General features: G+C 50.4%; 1 protein-coding gene across 2 annotated transcripts in view; it reads right to left on the bottom strand.

Annotated features, from left to right (window-relative positions):
• LOC144762635 (ribonuclease H1-like) overlaps window positions 1-19,798 on the bottom strand; it is a 575,280-nt gene that overhangs the window by 179,197 nt on the left and 376,285 nt on the right. For both annotated transcript variants that reach the window (XM_078647869.1, XM_078647870.1), the window contains exon 7: window positions 7,135-7,219. In XM_078647869.1, coding sequence (XP_078503995.1) covers window positions 7,135-7,219 — 85 coding nt within the window. The remainder of the gene's footprint in view (window positions 1-7,134; window positions 7,220-19,798) is intronic.

Here is a 19,798-nt window from a genome sequence, read left to right on the forward strand (position 1 = left end):
ATGTGGAGTAACCCACGTGGCTGCTCTGCAAATGTCTTCTAAAGGAATGTTCCCCAGGAAAGCCATGGATGCCCCCAATTTGCGTGTGGAGTGCGCCCTTGGGGGTATTGTCAAGGTACGTTTTGCCTTTTGATAACATATTTGGATGCACTTAACAATCCACCTGGCTATTCCTGCTTTGGAAATAGGGTTGCCCTTGTGCTGTGGCGAGAAGGCAACAAAAAGCTGCTTCGTTTTCCTAAAGTGTTGTGTCCTGTCAATGTAGTACATCAACGCCCTCCTGACATCCAAAGTATGAAGCATTCTTTCCGCCACCGTTTGTGGGTTTTGGAAGAATGCCGGCAAGTCAATAGTTTGGTTGAGATGAAACTGACACCACCTTGGGAAGGAATTTGGGGTTAGTACGTAGTACCACCCTATTTGGATGAATCTGAATGAATGGCTCTTGGATTGTGAGCGCTTGTAGCTCACTAACACGCCTCAGTGACGTAATAGCTATTAGGAAAGCTACTTTCCACGTTAGGAACTGGAGTTCACACGAGTGTAGTGGCTCAAAAGGTGGTCCCATCAGTCTGGTGAGGACCACATTGAGGTTCCACACCGGAGCTGGCGGTGTTCTTGGGGGAATGACTCGTTTCAGGCCTTCAAGAAAAGCTTTAATGGCAGGCACCCTGAAGACAGAGATGCTGCCTATTTTGAAGATAAGCTGCTATGGCGGATAGATGTATCCGAATGGAGGTGTACGCTAGATTGCATTTGTAAAGATGTAACAGATAGCAAATGATGTTAGGGATAGATGCATCTAGCGGGTTGATGTTATTGGCTGTACAGTAAATGACAAAACGCTTCCATTTTGCAGCATAGCATGCTCTGGTAGTTGGCTTTCTTGCCTCCTTGATGATGTCCATGCATTCTGGAGGTAGGTGAAGGTATCCAAACTCTAGGACTTCAGGAGCCAGATCGCCAGGTTGAGCTGTTGCGGATCTGGATGCTGAATGTCTCCATGGTTCTGCGTCAAAAGTCTGGGCGTGAGGCGCAGCCTTTGATGCGGCACCACCGAGAGTTCGAGGAACGTGGTGTACCATGCTTGGCGCGCCCACGTTGGAGCAACCAGGATGAGAGTCATCGAGTGCTGCCTTAGCTTTCTTGCCACCAGCGGTATCAGAGGGGCTGGCGGAAAAGCGTACGCAAATCTGCCTGACCAGTTCATCCATATCGCATTCCCTTGCGACTGTGGGTGAGGGAACCTGGCGGCAAAGTGTTGGCATTTTGCGTTTTCGTTTGTGGCAAACAGGTCTATCTCCGGATGACCCCACTGCTGGAAGTACGGGTGGAGTACAGATGGGTGTAACTCCCACTCGTGCATTTGATGGCTGTATCTGCTGAGCAGATCCGCCATCTGATTGTCCTTGCCCGGGAGGTGTTCTGCCATGAGGAAAATGTTCCTCTGAATGGCGCACTTCCACATGTCCTGAGACAGATGAGACAGCTGTGGCGAGTGGGTGCCCCCCTGCTTTTGAATGTAGTACATCGCGGTCATGTTGTCCGTCCGGACTAACACTACCTTGTTGCACAGATGTACATTGAAGGACTTGAGCGCCATGAAGATTGCCATCAGTTCTAAATAGTTGATGTGCATCTTCTGTTGCTGCGTCGTCCATAGTCCCTGCACCGTGTAAGTGAGCAGATGAGCTCCCCATCCCTGGAGAGATGCGTCCGTTGTCAGGATAATCTGTGGCACAGGCTCCTGGAACAGTCGGCCCTTGCAAAGGTTGTGTGGAGTCCACCAATGCAGAGAGTCGTATGCCCGACTGGTAACCAACACTAGGTCTGTCAATTGTCCCTGAGCCTGTGTCCACTGATTTGCTAAGCACTCCTGGAGCGGACGCATATGTAGACGTGCGTGAGGGACTATGAAGATGCAGGAGGCCATCATGCCAATCAACTGCATGAACACTCTCGCTGGAAGCGAGTGTTGTGGTCTGAACTTTTGGATTAGCGACTGCATGCAGTCTATCCTGACTTGGTTTGGCTGGGCCATGGCAGTCAGGGTATTTATTGTCGCACCTAGAAACTGCCGGACATGCGCCGGCTGAAGATGCGACTTTGGGTAGTTCAACGAGAAGCCCAGATCATGAAGGAGGTGAATGGTAGTCTACATGTCCGCGGCGCACTGTTCCGACTTGGCTTGAACGAGCCAGTCGTCTAGGTAGGGGTAGACATGGATGTTCTGCCTCCTGAGGTGCGCCGCCACTGTCGCCAGACACTTGGTAAACACTCTTGGGGCTGTGGTCACTCCGAAGGGTAGGACCTTGAACTGATAATGTTTGCCTTGGATAGTGAATCTGAGGTATTTTCTGTGGGACGGGTGTAGTGGAATGTGGAAATAAGCATCCTTGAGGTCTAAGGTTGCTAAGAAGTCCCCTTGTTTTAACAAGGGAAGAATCTGTTGCAGTGTAAGCATATGGAAATGTTCTGATAGTATATACAGGTTGAGGGGACGCAGATCTAGAATGGGTCTGAGAGATCCGTCCTTCTTTGGAATAAGGAAGTACAGGGAATATACCCCTGTGCCCTCCTCCTCCACCGGCACAAGCTAGATTGCGCCTTTTTGCAGCATCACCACTACTTCCTGCTGCAATAAGTGCAAATGCTCTGCGGACATAGGCCGTTGCCTTGGTGGAATGTTGGGTGGAGTGGACTTTAACTCTAGACAATAACCGTACTGGACAAGTTGTCGCACCCACCTGTCTGTGGTGATGTTTCTCCAGACGGGCAGGAACTGCTGTAGTCTCCCCCCGACAGGTGTTAAGTGGTCGGGGGGCAGTGACAGAGTCACTGTTTGTTTGGGGCAGAGGAGCGGGAGTTGTTGTTTCCTTTGCCACGTCCTCTGGTACTGTTTCCTCGGTAACCCCCTTTGTTTTGCTTGGGGTACGAGGATTGTGCTCCACCTCTGGAGAATTGTGACTGTTGACCCATCTGTCCTCTGGTGACTCCACGTGCACCTGAGCGACGAAAATTGTTGCCACGGAACTGTTGTGATTGTAGGGCCCCCATAGACTTAGCAGTTTCATTGTCTTTCTTAATCTTTGAGGGTGGTGTCAACATCAGGACCAAACAGTCTATCAGGATTGACGGGCTGATTGAGTAAGGTTGTTTGAATGTCCGGTTTAAACCCCGATATGCGGAGCCACGCCTGGCGTCTGAGCATGACGCTAGTGTTAATAGCCCTAGCTGCTGTGTCTGCTGCATCAAGTGCACACTTTATGGCCGCGTTGGAGATTAGTTTTCCCTCCTCTATAAGCAGTTTGGTAGCCTCTTGAAACTGCGGAGGCAGGTGTTGTAAAACTTGCTCTAGGGTGTCTTAATGCGCCCTATCATAACGTGCCAATAGTGCTTGTGTATTTGCAATACGCCAGAAATTGGCAGCCTGCGCAGCTACCCTTTTGCCCCCTGCCTCCAGCACTTTTGACTCCTTGTCTGGGGGAGGAGCTTCACCCGTTGTTTGGGAGTTAGCCCGTTTGCGGGCATTTGCGACCACAAGGGAGTCAAGTGGCAACTGTCCCCGAATGTATGCCAGGTCTGCAGGCGCTGGTCTGTACTTCTTCTCGATGCGAGGATTGACCACCCTCGCCCTGGTTGGTTCTTTAAAGATGTCCGCAGCATGTTTAAGGACCCCATTGAGCATAGGCAGTGTCTTTACTGTCCTTTCAGAGACTGAAAAAGTGTCAAATAGAAAGTCTTCTTCAACTGGGTCAGCATGCATGTCCACATCATGATTAGCAGCTGCCCGTTCAATGAGTGCGTGAAAACCTGCAGAATCTTCTGTTGGGGATGCACGTGCAATGAGAGGCTGTGGGTCCTGCCCCACATTCTGGGTGTCTTGGTCACCTATGTCGTCATAGGAATCCTGCTGTGCGCATCAGGGTCATTGATGGGGAAAGTGTATTGGTCATCTTCTCCATATCCTTCACCCTCAGAGTGTTCTGGGGAAGGTGTTGGGTTCCTTCTAGGAGGAGGCTGTATAGGTTCCATCAGGGCTGAAGCGTCCTGAGCAAGCCGTTTCTTCTTTAGTGGGATGACATAAGAGTCCACTGGCTGTGAAGTGATCTTTCGTTTGTAAAGGGTCAATTTGCCCGTGTCTGCGTCGATAAAACGCTCAGAATCTTCTTCTGAGTCGAGTAGTCGACCTGAAAGTGCTCCAGACGTTGATGATTCCGACGTCTTTGGCGCCGATTTTGTAGTAAAGGCCTTCGGAGCCTCCTTTGGCGGCAGAAGGAAGAGAAGTTTGCCTGCAGGCTCCATCGGCTTCTGGTGCGACGGCGTCGGAGCCGGCGTTGCAGAGGCCATCTCCCGAATCCTCTGTAGTGAAGAGGCGATGGGGGACGCGTCACTCACAGCGACACTTGGCGCCGACGAGGAGGCCTTCACCCTGCCCTCGGATCCGACGTCTTGTAGGCCCTTGTGAGTCTTAGACGTGGATACTGCAGCCGTGGACACAGAGTCTTTGGACCGATGTGTTGAGCTTCCAGCTTTCGATCCGTGTAATTTTGCAGGCTCCGTTTCCACCCCGCGTCCGACTAACGATGTCCCAGTCGGCACCGGAGTTTTGTCGCTGGCTTTGGCGGGCTTAGACGGTGTCGCACTTGTCGACCCGTGCCGAACTCCCTTCTTAGAGGAAACCTCCTCCGCCGACGATTTCGACACCGTCGAATCGACAGTTTTCTTCGACTTCTGTGGACCGGAGGTCGACGGAGTCGATGAGGCAGCAGGTTTTGGTGTTTTTGGTGGAGCGGCCGCCATCTTAGGAACGCTCGAATCCGTAAGTTTTGGTTTCGGGTCGGCCATTTTAGGTGTAGTCGATATCGCTTGTTTCAGTTTCGGTTTCGATACGGGCTTCGCAGCAAGTATGTCCGTGGCCGGGCCTGAGGGCGGGGCCGTGGCTTGCGGTGCGGGGTCTTGGGTAAGGCCGACTGGCGATCCCGTGACCCGAGCCTGATCCGTGTAACCTTCGGGGCATAGCTCATCCCCTGAGCTATCTTCCGCGGCCCCATAAACTTCTTCGACGTCCCCTACCTCGTCGACGTATTCAAGGCCTTGACCCACGACTCCGTCGTCGTCTTCCGGATCCGCCTCGATGTCCGTCGCGGGCGGTGAGATTTGAAGATGATGGCTTTGGCCCTCCTCTTCTTGGTCGCCGAAGATGTTTTCTGGATCCGGGGCCGCTTGTCTGGCCTCAAGGCGCACCGCGCGCCGAAGTTTTAGTGTCTTTTTTTACCTGAATCTGGAGCAGGCCATGCAGTTGTCCTCGTTGTGGTCCGGCGAGAGGCACTTGTTACAGACCGGGTGCACATCGATATGTGGGTATTTCGACCCACAGACGGGACAGTATTTAAACGGGCTCCGCTCCATGCTGAAAAGTTGCGGTCGTGTTGCGATGAGAAGGCCTCGATGTCCGAAGAGTGATACGACTCCGCAGATTCCGACTCAAAGAGACAGAAGAACTCGAGACCGTGCGCAAACAATACCGACGCAAAGAATATAAGGCCTTTTGGCCGTAAAAAGCTAGTTTTTCTCGGTTCCGACAGACGTCGAGACCGCATCCGAACCCAATGGCGGAAAAAAACAACCTGGGGATGGAGCCGATGCCCATGCGCACTGTAGTCCAGGGGAGGAGCCACCTATCTCAGGATACTTCGAAGACTCTTCCAGGACAACAATGTGCGATCATCCGGACCCAACACTAGGCGGCGATCTAATGCAAAAGATATGAATTTAGCAGCCCACATGCCTCGAACAGATATGAATTCAGCAGCCCACATGCCTCGAACCCTACGTTCCGTCTTCAAAGATGGGGTGGTAAAAGCTTTTTTAGTATTTCCACTAGATGGTGGAACAAGCTACCCTTCGATCTGATAAAAGCCCCCGACTTGCTGTCCTTCAGGAAGGCCCTAAAGACTTGGCTCTTCTGCTTGTAACTTGGAGTTGGTCTGAGCAGTTGTTCAGTTATTCGGTCACCTGGTGTAGTTCCCTCAAGTGCCTTGACGCCTTCGGGGATATGTTGCGCTATATAAATATTTGAATAAAATCAATAAAATTCAAAAAGAAAACCACACAATCTCGCTCCTTCTCTGGAAACGTGCAGATCTGGAATGCCCTCCCAAAAGAATTGTGCTGCAACCCTCCAACATTGGCTTCAAGATAGACCTTAATTGGCACCTCCTTGGCAAATACTGGGGTCCTTAATTGGACCTCTGACGCCTCCATCTTTACCCTTCTCTACTTCACTCCATCTCTCCCTCACCTCATACTCTTCCCCCTTCTATCCCCCTTACCCCCACCTTCCTTTCCTCCTTCCTCTTGAAACCCTTCCAGGCTGAACATCCCCCCCCTCTCCCCCATCCTGGTTCCCCCCTGCCTACCCCTTTTCCAATTTCTACCTCACCCGCAGCTCAGCCCTGAATCATTCTCCCCTCTGCCCACTATATATGTAAATTTATCTGCTTTTGCTGCGTTTATTAGACCTCAGTTGTGCGGTTAATTATTTATTTTTATACTGTGCTCTTGAACAATTTCCTGTAATCTTATTTTTGCAAATGTAAAGCACTGTTACCCCCGGGTCTAGCCAGCGCTATATAAAACATTTCAAATGAATAAATTGCTTGAGGAAATCAGTTCTAGTCTGGTGTAGAATCCAGTGATGGGCAGGGTTGAGTACTAGCTGTGGAAACATAAAATGTATGCTTGTGGTTCTCATTGAAAGGACACTTAACTTGCATCAAAATAACAAAAGGGACAAAAGCTAAAATGGTGTATGCATGCCATGCAACCAGGGCTTGTGCATGGCATGGTCACTTGATATTTTGCAGAATGAGGCATTTCACTTAAGGCCTAAAAGTTGTGCAACATCCCGGGAGTATGTAAAGGTTTATCACACAGTTGACAATAAGCGATGGTAAAGTAGGGTTGGTCATTAAAAGCGGATCTGGGAACCTGATTTCAAATAAAATATCAATTTTATAATCTTACGGGGCGACTTGAGCAAGAAATATTTGCAATAAAATAAAACAAGTTAAGCAATTCTGTTACCTATCTGAAATAGTAATTGCGATCGTAAATGCATACCAAACTTACCATCGATGGTGAACTTGCTGTCAGTACAAACATCAAGCTTCTTGATATTTTTACTTTTCGCCTGAGCTACTGCTGTGCATGCTGCCTGGAGTTAACCAAATCACAAAGTGGTAGATTCAAAAAGTATTTTGTCAAAATAAAAGATAAGAGCAATCAACCCCACACACCATCACTAGTCTTCTCCTTCACTACTATGCAATAGTAAAATATTAGTGTTTAACTATTTATGTGGCATCAAATTGTTTTATTCTTACAGTAAGAGCTCAAAGGAAATTCTTTGGAATATTGAAGCAGTAGTATTGCTTAATAGGGTTTAACAATTACAGCTGAACGTATTCTCTAAAGAAAATTGCAAGGCTTCTGGCAATGATAATGTCAACTTAGAGAGCATTAATAATTTAGTACACAGCAACAGTAAAGTACAATCTAGCCACACACTTGTAGCTTACGGATCAGTTATATAATTAGTACTAAACATTTATTGGCATATTTCAGATAGTTGAGGTGGCATACCATTCAAAGGTGTTTTAAAGCATTACAAGCCACATCCCATAGATCCAGTCCAGGTTTAACATTTAATGTAGCACGGCCTTTCAATCTTCTCACCCACATTCAACTGCTTAACATCAGAGTATATCCGAACTGAAGGTTGGTAAAAATTAACCCTGGGCGTAGTACTTCGCTAAGCCCACGGAGTGGGCGTAGTGTTGCCTACTTCGTTATTTGCGAAGTAGGCGTAGCAGGCAACACTACGCCCACTCCGTGGGCATAGCGAAGTTGACTGCCACCCGCCTCCCTCCCTCCCTAAATACTTAAATGTTTTTAAAAAGAACAAACACCACTTACCTTGTCGGCTGAGTCTCCGGGGCTCCTTCTGGTAACCGCGCCGCCATCTCGGACACTAAAGCGCATGCGCAGCCACCCGTGCATGCGCATTTCTCACAAGAAATGTGCATGCACGGGCGGCCGCGCATGCGCATTAGTATCCAAGATGGCGGCGCGGTTACCAGAGGGAGCCCCGGAGACGCAGCCGACAAGCTAAGTGGTGTTTATTCTTTTTAAAAATATTTTTTAAGTATTTAGGGAGGGCGGTGGATAGTATTTAGCGAGGGGGGAGGGAGGCGAGTGGCGCGTAGTGGGGCTACGCTTAGTGAGTAGGTGGACGTAGTTTCTGGCCCACTTCGCGTAGCCCCACTACGCCTACTAAGCCCAGGGTAAAAATCACCCTGTCTGTATCCACCTCATAACTAGGTATTTTTGTTTACAGTGCACTCAGTGCTATCAATTTAGCCAGAAATGCAATATACGGTTTTAAAACCAACATAAGACAAATAGATGCTACCGTATCTTGGATAACAGTAACTTGCAACTTGGAAGGGGGGGGGGGGACGTTTTTATGGTTGGGTTTAAGCTCATCACAATAAGTCTATTGCTTAGGTTAGACTTCCTTTAAACACCAGAAGACAAGAGGCGTTTAGCAAAACGGGAACAGTTGGATTAAACATTACGGTCGGGAGAACATACAAAGGGACACGGTCTGAGGACTAACTCAATTTACAATTGTCCTTTTATACAAAGGAATATGCTACTTACCAGTATGCATCTGTTCTTGGCATGTAGGGCTGCTGACATTCATATCTGTGCATAGATTGCCGCCTAGTGTTGGGTCTTCGAAGTATCACGAGATAGGTGACTCCTCCCCTGGACTACAGTGCGCATGGGCATCTTCTCCATCCTCAGATTGTTTTTCGCCATTGTGGCAGAGATGGAGATAGTAAAGTAAGAGATAGCCATGCCAGAGATAATGCTGCAGCTGCGACAGGCACCGGGGAGGAGGGCGGGCGATATGAATGTCAGCAGCCCTACATGCCAAGAACAGATGCATACTGGTAAGTAGCATATTTCGTTCGAGGCATGTGGGCTGCTGAATTCATATCTGTGCATAGACTGTATAGCAGTATCTCCTCTAGCGGTGGTTACCTGTGCCACCTGCAGCAGTTTGAAAAAGAGTTTTGAGGACAGCCTGGCCTACAGAAGCTTGCTGTTTTGCATGCACTTCTACACAGTAGTGTTTTGTGAAAGTGTGTATGGTGGTCCATGTGGCTGCCTTACAGATGTCTTAAAGAGGAATATTTCCTAGGAAAGCCATGGATGCCCCCATTTTTTTGTACAGTGTGCTCTTGGGGGGACGGTTAAAGTGAGTTTTGCCTTTTGATAACATATTTGAATGCATTTAACTATCCATCTGGCTATTCCAGACTTTGAAATAAAATGACATTTGTGTTGTGGTGCAAAAGCAACAAATAGTTGTTTTGTCTTTCTATATGATTTAGTTCTGTCCACATAATAGACTAGAGCTCTTTTTACATCTAATGTGTGTAGGGCTCTGAGATACTGACTGTGGATTTTGAAAGAACACTAGCAGTTCTATTGATTGATAAAATGGAAATATGGAAATTGGATACGACCTTAGGCATGAACTTAGGGTTTGTTTTAAGGACCACCCTGTTGGCATGTACTTGCATGAAAGGTTCTTGAATTGTTAGTGCTTGTAATTCGATCACTCTTCTGAGTGAGGTAATGGCAACCAAGAATGATACCTCTTCCACGTTAAGAATTGTAGTTCGCATGAGTGTAGAGGTTCGAAAGGAGGTCCCATAAGTCTGGTAAGCACTATATTTAGATTTCAGACTGGGGAAGGGGGGGGGTGCCTTGGAGGGATCACCCTTTTCAGACCTTCCATGAAGGTTTTGATTGCTGGTACTCTAAACAGTTAAAGGTGTTGCCTGTTTTGAAGGTATGCAGCTAAAGCAGCGAGGTGTAGTCGTATCAATATGTATGTTAAGTTACATCTTTGTAGATGCAGCAGGTAACATATAATGTTTTGTATGGAAGCATCTAATGGGTTGATTTGGTTATTGTTGCAGTAAATAACAAATCTCTTCCATTTAGCTGCATAGCACGCTCGTGTAGTTGGTCGTCTTGCCTCCCTAATGATGTTCATGCAGTCTGGGGGCAAGTTAAGGTATCCAAACTCTAAGACCTTAGGAGCCAGATCGCTAGGTTCATCTGATTGGGATCTGGATGTCTGATTTCTCCATGGTTCTGAGTTAGAAGATGGGGTGCAAGGATGAGTCTTTGATGAGGAACTACTGAGAGTTCCAGGAAAGTTGTGTACCAAGGTTGTCTTGCCAATGTGGGAGCATGAATATGCTGCTTACCAGTATGCATCTGTTCTTGGCATGTAGGGCTGCTGACATTCATATCTATAGCATAGATCGCCGCCTAGTGTTGGGTCCGGATGATTGCACCTTGTTGTCCTGGAAGAGTCTTCGAAGTTTCACGAGATAAATGGCTCCTCCCCTGGACTACAGTGCGCATGGGCATCGACTCCATCCTTAGATTGTTTTTAGCCATTGTGGCAAAGATGGAGGAGTGCAATAGTGTAAACAATGACCATGTCTAAGTGTATGTGTAAGAAGAAGTCTGCAACCGCTACGGGCGCCGGGGAGGAGGGCGGGCGATATGAATGTCAGCAGCCCTACATGCCAAGAACAGATGCATACTGGTAAGTAGCATATTCAGTTTGAGGCATGTGGGCTGCTGAATTCATATCTATAGCATAGAATACATAGCAGTCCCTCCATTAACGGCGGCTGCCCGTGCCAGGTGCAGAAGCTTGAAAAAGTGTCCTAAGAACAGCCTGCCCTACAGCTGCCTGCTGCTTGGAATGTACGTCTACACAGTAATGCTTAGTGAACGTATGTGGTGTAGACCATGTGGCTGCTCTACATATGTCTTCCAAAGGAATATTGCCTAGGAACGCCATGGAGGCCCCCAACTTGCGAGTGGAGTGGGCCCTGGGGGGAATCGTTAAAGTGCGCTTTGCTTTGTGATAGCAAATCTGAATGCACTTAACTATCCATCTGGCAATTCCTGCTTTGGAAATGGGGTTGCCTTTGTGCTGGGCGGAGAAGGCAACAAAGAGCTGTTGTGTCTTTCTGAAATCTTTTGTTCTGTCAATATAGTACATTAACACCCTTTTGACATCAAGAGTGTGGAGCATTCGTTCGGCAACTGTTTCAGGGTTTGGAAAGAATGCGGGCAGTTCTACGCCACCTTTGGGAGAAACTTAGGGTTAGTGCGCAGCACAACCCTGTTGGAATGAATCTGAATAAACGGCTCTTGTACAGTGAGCGCCTGCAGCTCACTGACTCTCCGTAGAGAAGTAATGGCAATTAGAAAAGCTACTTTCCATGTTAAGAATTGAATCTCACAGGAATGTAGAGGCTCAAAAGGTGGGCCATCAGCCTGGTGAGGACCACGTTGATGTTCCACACCGGAGCTGGCGGGGTCCTGGGAGGGATGACGCGCTTCAGGCCTTCCAGGAAGGCTTTAATGGCAGGCACTCTGAAAACCGAGAGATGCTGCCTGTTTTGGAGATAAGCCGCTATGGCGGATAAGTGTATCCGAATGGAAGCATATGCTAGATTGCATTTGTAGAGATGTAACAAATAGATGATATCAGGAATGGATGCATCTAGCGGGTTGATATTGTGACCAGTACAGTAAATGACAAACCGCTTCCATTTCGCTGCATAGCAAGCTCGGGTAGTGGGCTTACGTGCCTCCCGGATGATGTCCATGCATTCAGGGGGCAAGTTAAGGTAGCCAAACTCTAAGACCTCAGGAGCCAGATCGCCAGGTTGAGCTGTTGCGGGTCTGGATGCTGAATGTCGCCATGGTTCTGCGTCAAAAGCCTGGGTGTGAGGCGCAGCCTTTGATGCGGCATCACGGAAAGTTCTAGAAACGTGGTGTACCATGGTTGGCGTGCCCACGTTGGAGCAACCAGGATGAGAGTTGTAGGAAGGTAGATCCCTGACTATGGTTGCCCCCAACTTTTTGCCTGGTGTTTTGCTGGTTTTCTGACTTAGTTGACCTGAGGCCCTGCTATTCAGGACCTCAGGCCCACTGCTCTCTCTGTAAAATGGATTCCATGTACCTTAGGTACATATCTAAATTGGATACTGAGCCACCTTATCAGTCCCTGTACAGTGTACCTTAGGTACCCAGGGCATAGGTGTAACCAGGGCCTACCAGGGGCTGCAGCATGTATTATGCCACCCCTGGCTGGCCATCCAAATCTGACACAACTGGCTGCACGACAGCTGGGGCAAGGTGGTGTAATCACCCTTTGCTTTAGATATAGTATACCTATATCTAACCCTAAAATGGACACACAGATCTCCTATCAGTCACTCCTATGGCAGGCCTTAACAATCCTGAAGGCAGAGTGCTTGGAATCGTGTGAGATGGTGCTCTGGCATGAGCTGAGCCTGTCTGCGGCTTTCGGGATCCATCCCTTAGCCGTTTCCATGATATCGCATACCATATACTCTTAAGTGCATTATAATCCTCGCGGTTATATGCCAACTCTGGTATCGCTTTATCAAAACATGTCGAGTAAGGTGTCATACGAATTGGAATACTAACCCCTCGCCAATTCTGGCGACGGGGTTAGCATTCCACCCTTCTAGAGGGACACGGCATGCATGTAACCTATAACCCGGTTAAAAGTCAGACAGAGCCTTAGCATCCACAAAATGGATGCTGCCACCGAGACACAAGTCTGCCCTCCTGCTGCTGGGAGTCCTCCCAGAGCAGGAGATAAGGACAAAGGGTTTCCTGCCAGGGGCGGTGCCAGCACCGTCCCAGACAGGGTTTTGTGTATTGTAGGTAGGCAGGGCTTTAGAGGAAGGTGACTGCCAGTGGCACCCCGGTGCTCACTGTGCATAGGCCGGCTGAAACCAGTTCCAGGGGCACTCCAGCCCCTGGCCTGGGGAAAGCCCGCCAAGGAAGTGGGTGTAACCACCCCCCTCCTGGTCCCACCCATAGGGCAGGACCTAGTCGCGTGCCAGCCCCCTTTTCCCAGATAAAGGTAGAGACTGGCCCCCTTCCAAATCAGATCATCTTTGAATCCTGAAACTACTTTCCACGAAAGGAACTCAAGACTTCTTCCTAAGATTTCTCCCTTGTGACTAAGGAGTAGTCACCCTGCATCCGCAGGCACCATCTAAGAACACTGCGGTCGGCTGCACGTCCTTCCTCCGGAATCCGACTGCCCAGCTCGACGAGAACCGGCTTCCCTGGCACCTCTGACCTCTACCTACATCATCAGTCACGCTGAGATTCGTGGGTGTGACGAGACCTCGAGGGACCGGCCATCTTCAAGACTGCACGACTTCTTTCCAGCAAGCCCGCCGAGTGAATTCCTGGTGAGTGCTTTGGGGTCCGAGAAGCCCCGACCCTGAGCAGCTCCAGCACCGAAGAGCAGCCCCCCAGCATCTCCACGATCTGCGTGGGGCCCTTCTGCTTTTGGCTGCTCACCGCGTTGTTTGGCTACTAGCCCGCTGGCTTGTGGCCTTCCCGACGACGCCCGACGACATTTCTGCGGCTGGTCTGGTTGCTCCAGACTGGCCCTTGCTTCCCTCCATCGGAGAAGTACCCTGGACCCTCCTGGTCCACCCAAGACGCCATTTTAGGTCCACCGCGTGGGCCTTGCATTTGCCAAGACTTGTTGCCCAATCCTGGGTCCAGCGACGTCGACAGCAAGAACCTTCGTGGGACAGCTCGCACCTCCATCCTGGTCGCCGACAACGCCTCCTGGTCCGAGAGACTGCAGAGCCCAGCAGCGCCCACTCACCTGACTGCGGTGACTTCGCCCGGTGCCATCCTGGTGCCCACTTAATCACTGGCTAGTGATTCAAGAACTTGGTCCCCTCTGCTTTCAGGTTTTCTTCTTCCTTGATCCAGGCTTGGATCCATCGAACTTTCCTTCACTGGTCGCCTGCCAGCAACTTCTTCCTTCCAGGCTCCTGGTCCGGCAACGAGATCCCGGACGTCTTTTCAGACCTATGCAGCTGCAGCCCCTGGGCTAGGTAACTTCGGCACTTCGGTGTCCCAGCATAGCCTCACTATCCTAGGGTCAGGATCCACTGTCGTTTTCTTCCCACCAGGTCGGGTTCGCCCGTGAACACTAACTTTGCCTTTACTAGCCTCCATAGACTTTGTCCCGCATCCCGCGTGAGAGTGCACACTCTGCACCCGAGTCCCCTAGATCTCCTAGAAGTAATCTAACGATTCCCTAGTTAAGTCCTAGCGATTCCAAAGCCTATTAGAACTGTTACTTACCTGCTAGTAATTCGCATTCCACTTTTAAAGTATATGGTTTTTCGTGCCCCTCGGGCATTTGTGTATAACGTGCTAACTTAAGTATTTTCGTAAGAGTTTTGTTGTGTGCCTAGCACCCTGTCCTCATAAAGAGTACAGGGTTGTTGTGATTCTAATAAATACACTGTTTATTTTCATAACACTTGTGTGGTGTCCTTTCACTGGGTGTTCAAGGGGTAATGTGATGGTAAAACAGCTGGCTTAACACGCCCTCTAGAGTCTTAGCCTTAGACTGCTCGTATCCATGCTACTAGGATAGCTGGTCTATAAGGTTGACTTACAACCAATCATCAATAAGGGTTGTTTGGACTGATATATAGTGATCACTAGAATAGTGAGCACTGCACATCAGGCCAACTTCTCACAAGAGTCATCGAGTGTTGCTTGAGCTTTCTTGCCACCAGCGGGATTAGAGGTGCTGGGGGAAAAGCGTACGCAAATCTGCCTGACCAGTTCATCCATATCGCATTGCCCTGCGACTGTGGGTGAGGGAACCTGGCGGCAAAGTTTTGGCATTTTGCGTTTTCCTTTGTGGCAAACAGGTCTATCTCTGGATGACCCCACTGCTGGAAGTACGGGCGGAGTACTGATGGATGTAACTCCCACTCGTGCATTTGATGGCTGTACCTGCTGAGCAGATCCGCCATCTGATTGTCCTTGCCCGGGAGGTGTTCCGCCATGAGGAAGATGTTCCTCTGAATAGCCCACTTCCACATGCTCTGAGCAGGATGAGACAACTGTGGAGAGTGTGTACCTCCCTGCTTTTGGATGTAGTACATGGCGGTCATGTTGTCTGTCCGGATCAACACGACCTTGTTGCACAGATGCACTTTGAAGGACTTCAATGCCATGAAGATCGCCATCAGTTCTAAGTAGTTGATGTGAATCTTCTGTTGCTGCGTTGTCCATAGTCCCTGCACGGTGTAGTGGAGCACATGAGCTCCCCACCCTCGGAGAGATGCGTCCGTCGTCAGGATGATCTGTGGCACAGGCTCTTGAAACGGTCAGCCCTTGCAAAGGTTGTGTGGATTCCACCAATGCAGAGAGCTGTATGCCCGACCGGTCACCAACACTAGGTCTTTTAACTGTCCGTGAGCCTGATTCCACTGACGTGCCAAGCACTCTTGTAGTGGACGCATATGTAGCCTCGCGTGCGGGACTATGAATATGCAGGAGGCCATCATGCCTATTAACTGCATGAACACTCTCGCAGGCAGTGAGTGTTGTGGTCTGAACTTTAGGATTAGCGACTGCATGTTGCTTATCCTCGCTGGGTTTGGCTGGGCCAAAGTGTCTATTGTCGCGCCTAAATACTGCCACACATGTGCTGGCTGAAGGTGCGACTTTGGATAGTTGAGCGAAAACCCCAGACTGTGAAGAAGGTGAATGGTGTGGGACATGTCGGCCGCGCACTGCTGGGCCGACTTTGCTTGAACAAGCCAGTCGTCCAGGTAAGGGTAGACATGGACGTTCTGTCTCCTGAGGTGCGCCGCCACCGTCGCCAGACATTTGGTAAACACTCTGGGGGCTGTGGTCACCCCGAAAGGAAGGACTTTGAATTGGTAATGCTTGTTCTGAATGGTGAACCTGAGGTATTTCCTGTGGGAGGGGTGGAGTGGGATGTGAAAGTATGCATCCTTGAGGTCTAAGGTTGCGAGAAAGTCTCCCTTGTTCAGCAATGGAAGAACCTGTTGCAGTGTTAGCATGTGGAAATGTTCTGAGAGGATGTACCGGTTCAGGGGCCTTAGGTCTAGAATCGGTCGGAGTGTGCCGTCCTTTTTCGGGATTAAGAAGTACAGGGAATATACCCCTGTGCCTTCTTCCTCCACTGGCACGAGCTCTATTGTGCCCTTTTGCAGCATGGCCAGAACCTCCTGCTGCAATAAGTGCAAATGCTCTTGTGACATAGGACGGTGTTTTGGGGGCATGTTGGGTGGAGTGTCTGTCAGCTCTAAACAATAGCCGAACTGGATATGTTGCTTGACCCACCTGTCTGTGGTGATGGACTGCCACACTGACAGGAACCGCTGGAGTCTCCCCCCGACAGGTGTTGGGTGGTCGGGGGGCAGTGACAGGGAGTCACTGCTTGTTGGTGGCAGAGGAACGGGAACTGTTGTTGCCTCTGCCTCTGCCCTTGGAGCGGTTGCCCCGGTATCCTCCTCTACTCTGTTTGGGGTAGGATGACTGCGCCCCACTTTTGTTGAACTGCGTCTGCTGTGACATTTGGCCTCTGGTAACACCCCGATTGCCTGAGCGACGAAAAGTGTTCCCACGAAACTGCTGTGACTGGAGAGCCCCCATGGACTTGGCAGTCTCAGTATCTTTTTTAATTTTCTCCAGTGTGGTGTCGACCTCAGGACCAAACAGCCTGTCTGGGTTGACTGGTTGGTTGAGGATGGTTGTCTGAATCTCGGGCTTGAACCCGGAAATTCGGAGCCAAGCCTGTCTCCTCAACATCACGCTAGTATTGATCGCTCTAGCCGCTGTATCAGCAACGTCAAGGGCACACTTGATAGCAGCATTGGAAATGAGTTTGCCCTCTTGTATAAGCATCTCAGCCCCCTCCTTGTATTGGTCTGGCAGGTGTTGCAACAGGGTCTCTAGGGTGTCATAATGTGCCCTGTCGTATCTGGTCAACAGCGCCTGTGTGTTTGAAATGCGCCAGATGTTGGCCGCCTGTGCTGCTACCCTCTTCCCTGACGCCTCCAGCACTTTTGACTCTTTGTCCGGGGGAGGAGCTTCACCCGTGGTTTGAGAGTTAGCTCGTTTGCGAGCATTATAGACCACAAAAGAGTCCAACGGCAATTGGACCCTTATGTATGTTGGATCGCCAGGTGCCGGTCTGTATTTCTTCTCAATCCGAGGGTTAACAACCCTTGATCTTGTGGGCTCCTTAAAAATGTCTGCAGCATGCCTTAGGACCCCCTTCAGCATGGGAAGAGTTTTCACAGTTTTTTCTGCAGTTGAGAAAGTGTCAAAAAGGAAGTCAGCTTCCACAGGGTCAGCATGCATATCCACATCATGGTTCTTAGCTGCCCTTTCTATCAAAGCATGAATGCGGAATCCTCGGTGGGAGACGTCTTGATGTTGAACACCTGAGGGTCAAGGGTTGCCTGCTGATCCCCACCCACGAGTCCTGTTGCTCATCAGGCTCAGTGTGGGCTGGGAAATTATACTCCTCATCCTGCTCCTCCCCATCTTCTCCATCTGAGTAGGTGGGCAATGGCGTTGCCCCCCTCGCAGGGTGCTGAATTCTGGGTTCAACAGTACAGGAGTATCCTTTTCAGGCCTTTTGCGTTTCAGGGGAATCCTAAAGGACTCCAAAGGCTGTGACGCCGTACGTCGATGTACTGCTCCGACAGTGTTGTGGCCGCGTTAAACCCCCAGCCGGGGGAGTCGACTTCGACCTCTCCGGGTCCTTGGGCACCGGTCGCGGTGCAAAGGCCTTCGGCGCCACCTTAGGTGGTAGCGTGAAAAGGATCTGCTTTGAAGCCTGTGGCGTTGGGACAGCCTTCTCTGCGGCGGAAGGGATCTTCGGTTCCGATGCGGACGCTCTGTCCTTAATACGTTTCAGGGAGTCCGAGACCTGCTTGGTGAAGGAAGCGGACGGCTTCGTCGACCCGACCGATGTCCTCGGTCCACCTCCAGAGGAAGACTCGGGCGTCGACACCTTCTGCGTATCTGATCGAGGTGCACTGCGATCCCCGACCACAGCAGTGGACGTGGACGCCGATGACTTCGCCTCGGCAACTTTGACCCTTGGCGTCGTGCCAGACTTCTGCTCCGCGCCCTTGGCAGCCGTTGTGTCGACAGGCCTCTTGGATTTCGGCTCGACGGCCTTGGTGTGAACGGCCTCACCCGTCTTCTTGGGCTTCGGGTCGGCCGTTGCGCTCGACACCGAATAGACGGCCTTTCGTGAGCTGAGGTCCTCGACCACTTTCGCCGCCGTTGAGGCCACCGAAGACGACGGCGTCGATGGGGTAGCAGACGTCTTCGGTTTCGATGGTGCGTCGGCCATCTTAGTTGATGTCGACACCGAAAGTTTCGGTTTAGGTAATGGTGGCTCCGCCGAAGTGTCCGTGGCCGGGCCGGAAGGCGGGCCGTGGATATTGGTGTAGGGTCTAGGGTAAGGCCATGTGGCGATCCTTCAACCCGAGCCGTAGTAAAAGTACGAACGGGGTATAGCTCTTTCTCCGAGCTATCTTCCATGGCCCCGTAGGCCTCCTCGTCGTCCCCTACCTCCTCGACGATTTCCTCCACGTCTTGGCTCTCTGCGTCCGCTTCGTAGTCGGACTCGACGACCACCGAAGGAGGCGAAACTTGAAGATGGACCTGTTGCTCGTCCGCTTCTTCATTGACGAAGATGTCCACCGGTGCCGGAGCCGATCGCCGGGCCTCGAGGCACGCGGCGCGCCGAAGCTTAATGGTTTTCTTCGACCTAAACCTGGAACAGGCCATGCAGTTGGCCTCGTTGTGGTCCGGCGACAGGCATTTGTTGCAGACCGGGTGGACGTCGATGTGTGGGTATTTGGATCCACACACGGGACAGTGTTTGAATGGACTTCGTTCCATGCCGTCGAAGTCTTGCTGCGTCGACTGGGCCTCGATCCTCGAAGTTGCACGACTCACGGGATATCAGACTGGAAAAGTTGGATTTAAGGGAGGCACCGAACGCGAACAATACCGACTGGTCAAAGAAGGCGTTTTGGCCTTGAAAAACTAAGTTTTTGTCGATTCCGAACCGGAGTTAACAAAACCACATCCGAACCCAATGGCGGAAAAAAACAATCTAAGGATGGAGTCGATGAACAAGTTACTTACCTTCGGTAACGATATATCTGTAAGAAACAGTAGTTAGTATTAGATTCCTTACCTTAGAATATCCCCAGGCGTCAGTCTGGATCCGGAAACTTTTGCGTAGCAGTACCCCTGCGCGTCGGTAGGCGTCGTCTGCAGGCGTCCCCTGCGGCTCCGCGTCGGCGTCGTGCGCCGTGATGACGTCGCTGGAGTATATAGACGCCGCCTCCGCGCGCTGACGTCAGTTCTTTGCACACAGCTTTTCCGCGCCAGAACACGCAGAGCCATGTGAGAACCAACACTGGTGCCATGTGAAACTAGGGCCCTGAAAGGGATGTCCTTAACCCTATGTATCAGTTCGCAGAACGGGGAGGATGGGTGGGGCGGTAAGGAATCTAATACTAACTACTGTTTCTTACAGATATATCGTTACCGAAGGTAAGTAACTTGTTCATCTGAAAGAAACAGGTTAGTATTAGATTCCTTACCTTAGAATAGATACCCCAGCAATACCAACCCCGGTGGTTGGTCTGCGAACCAATACAACCTACACCAGAAAATCCTGGAGGACCGAACGGCCAAAGAAGCCATCCCTCCGGACTTGACTGTCCAGGCAGTAGTGCCTCGCAAAGGTGTG

This window comes from Lissotriton helveticus, chromosome 6 (genome assembly GCF_964261635.1).
Source record: "Lissotriton helveticus chromosome 6, aLisHel1.1, whole genome shotgun sequence".
Classification (NCBI taxonomy): Eukaryota; Metazoa; Chordata; class Amphibia; order Caudata; family Salamandridae; genus Lissotriton; species Lissotriton helveticus.